Source organism: Lathyrus oleraceus, chromosome 7, assembly GCF_024323335.1.
Source record: "Lathyrus oleraceus cultivar Zhongwan6 chromosome 7, CAAS_Psat_ZW6_1.0, whole genome shotgun sequence".
In the NCBI taxonomy this organism is placed as follows: Eukaryota; Viridiplantae; Streptophyta; class Magnoliopsida; order Fabales; family Fabaceae; genus Lathyrus; species Lathyrus oleraceus.
This window is the reverse complement of record NC_066585.1, coordinates 317,096,048-317,098,756: the sequence shown is the minus strand read 5'-3', so window position 1 is coordinate 317,098,756 and position 2,709 is coordinate 317,096,048. Positions and strand designations below refer to the sequence as shown.

Below are 2,709 nucleotides of genomic sequence, written 5' to 3'. Positions count from 1 at the left end.
ATTTTCTAAAAAGGAAAAAGTAAAAAAATTCTAATATTATAGTTTTTATCAGAGTATAAATATTTCTTTTCAATACTTCGGTCAATGTTTGAATTCAGCTACTTTATATAATTCTTTGCAATTGTATTCATTGAATTAAATAGAATTAAATAAAATTAAATGACTAAGAATTATAATGGTATATTATATACTCTATTTTTGTTTTCAATACATGAATAGAATTGAGACAAACTTTAAGATGATACGTTTCTCTTTGTTTGTGGTGATTTTTCTTGTTTCAGTTACATCCTCCTATACAATCAAAGTTGTGGACGTGGATGCTATTTGCAAACAAACAAATGATGTTTCATTTTGTACGAACCTTCTGAATTCAAAGCCTGGCGGTGTAGGTCAAGATCTTGTGAGCCTTGCACAATACACTCTTGATGTGGTTCGTTCCAACACCACCAACACCATCATTCTAATCCAACGGTTAATCGCACAAACTGGTAGGGATGTTGAGGCACAAATTCCTTACAAGAAATGTTTAACTTATTTTAAGGATATTATTCATACTATTCACTATTTTGGTGATATGTTGAAGATTAGAGAATATGACGAGATGTTTCATTCTGCGGATCGTATAACATCTTATATTGATTATTGTCTAAATGGAGGTGGTCCTGATGAACCTCCATATCATGGTGCCAAAAAATGCCAATGTTCTTAATCAAGTTGTTGTTATAATAAGTGTTATCATACATAAACTTGAGTGATACAAGCCTGCATATTTGCTAGCTTTACAATTTGTATTTATTTACAACCTCAAGTGTATGGTTCTTGATCTATCTATAAATATAATAAATGAATAATATATCATGATTTGTATTTTAATTATGTGAATTATTTCAAATTCTTAAATTTGTATTAGAATTTTGATTATCATAAATCTTATTTATGGTTATTAACGTCCAAATTGGCACTCCCAAACCTGTTTATCAGTCTTTTTTAGTTCATTCAAGACGGTAAAATTACTTTTTTGTGTGTAAATTTTATGATATGCACTCATATATATATATATATATATATATATATATATATATATATATATATATATATATATATATATATATATATATATATATATATATATATATATATATATATATATATATATATATATATATATATACTCCTTTCTTCCCCCTTTCTCTCCCTCCACTTAAGAAATTAAAAAGATGTTAGTAAGTTGAAGGTATAATAATATTTGAATGTAAATGATTGGAAACTATCGCAAATGCTTAGTTGTATCATTGATCATCATAATATCTCCGTCAAACTTTAAAAACAAAATGCTTCCAACAATGCACTCTCATGCCAAGCATCTCTCACAATATTATATAACCAATTAATATTTAATATTAGTGAGTATATAGCAGCACAAATAGATTAGATATGACTTGTCCTATTATCAATTGGTCAACAGAAAATGATTTTTAAACACATGACAACATTAGTCCTTCCATTCATCCTACGAACAACAATCAACCAGAGTAACATAAAAACTATAGAATGTGGATTTTGAATCAGACAATGGAGCAAAAGCAAAAATATTAGAGAAAAAGAAAATGAGAATAATGTTAATAATTATTTTTTTAACCCTTCTTCTCTTTATCAGCTTCATGTGTTCTTCGTTTATATCATATCTCGTGTTAAAATTAATATATAAAAGAAATACATTTTGAAGTGATAATATAATTAAAAAATTGTGTTTTTGATAACTTACCTCAATTACAAAATTGAGTGGTTAGTAACTTCCTTATTTTTCATTGTAAACTAATTCTCATTTTCTTTTACTTATAAATTAATTATTTTTCTTTTTCTCTTTCTTTTAGTTAATTCCCAATTTTTTTTTCACTGCAATTTTGTTTATATCACTTGGTCCTTGAAGATATTATATTAAAAATGTAAAATCAATACTTTTGGCAAGTTTGAGTAATATGGGTAATATTCTTATATTTGTTGGAAATATAGAGACTTAGCATTTATAAATGAAAGAATTCATCCACGTATCACCTTAAGATTTTGGATAAATATATGATATATCTCTAAAAAAGGTGTTGCTCTAAAAAACGAACTCTCACATGCTCCTTATTGAAAAATTCCTCCAACACAAATATGGAATACACCTATAAATTGATAACAATCTCTCTTCCAATTTAAAATTGCCACAGTTTTTTTTTCCTTCCTCTTTATATCTAACTTTCAGACCAACTTTTTTTCTTTCCTTTTGCAAATTCTCTCTCTCACACACACTTTCTAGAAAACTAAAATTAAAACTGAAGAATCATTTAACAAATTGAGTGAGAATTAAGAAAAATATAACTGGTGTGTAAGTATGTGTTTTAATTTTTAATTTATTTATTATTTAAAAAGTACTATAAGCATTCTCATTTATCTGTAAATCTGTAACAATAAATAAAAAAAAATATTTATTTTATATATATTTATATTTCTCGCTTATGCATTAAAAACGGAAGATATCACAAAGTTTAAAAAGAAGGACAAACGGACACGACAGTGCCCGTTTGGATGCTAATTTTAATAATATACATTGAATAATCAACACTAAAAAAATATTATAGACATCAATTTAACAATGCAAAGAAAAATTGTAATAATTAAAATTTATCAAAGATATTGTACTTCTAATTAGTTAAATGCTAAATG

At 25.8% G+C, this 2,709-nt stretch overlaps 1 protein-coding gene across 1 annotated transcript; it reads left to right on the top strand.

Annotated features, from left to right (window-relative positions):
- The first annotated feature begins 211 nt into the window (after positions 1–211).
- Positions 212–709, top strand: LOC127103600 (pectinesterase inhibitor 2). Its single transcript, XM_051040854.1, has one exon. The coding sequence runs from the start codon at positions 212–214 to the stop codon at positions 707–709; it is 498 nt and encodes a 165-aa protein (XP_050896811.1).
- The last annotated feature ends 2,000 nt before the right edge of the window (positions 710–2,709 follow it).

Bases quoted from the DNA above. Each gene is read 5' to 3' on its own strand.
- LOC127103600 (XM_051040854.1), top strand. From the start codon at position 212: ATGAATAGAATTGAGACAAACTTTAAGATGATACGTTTCTCTTTGTTT.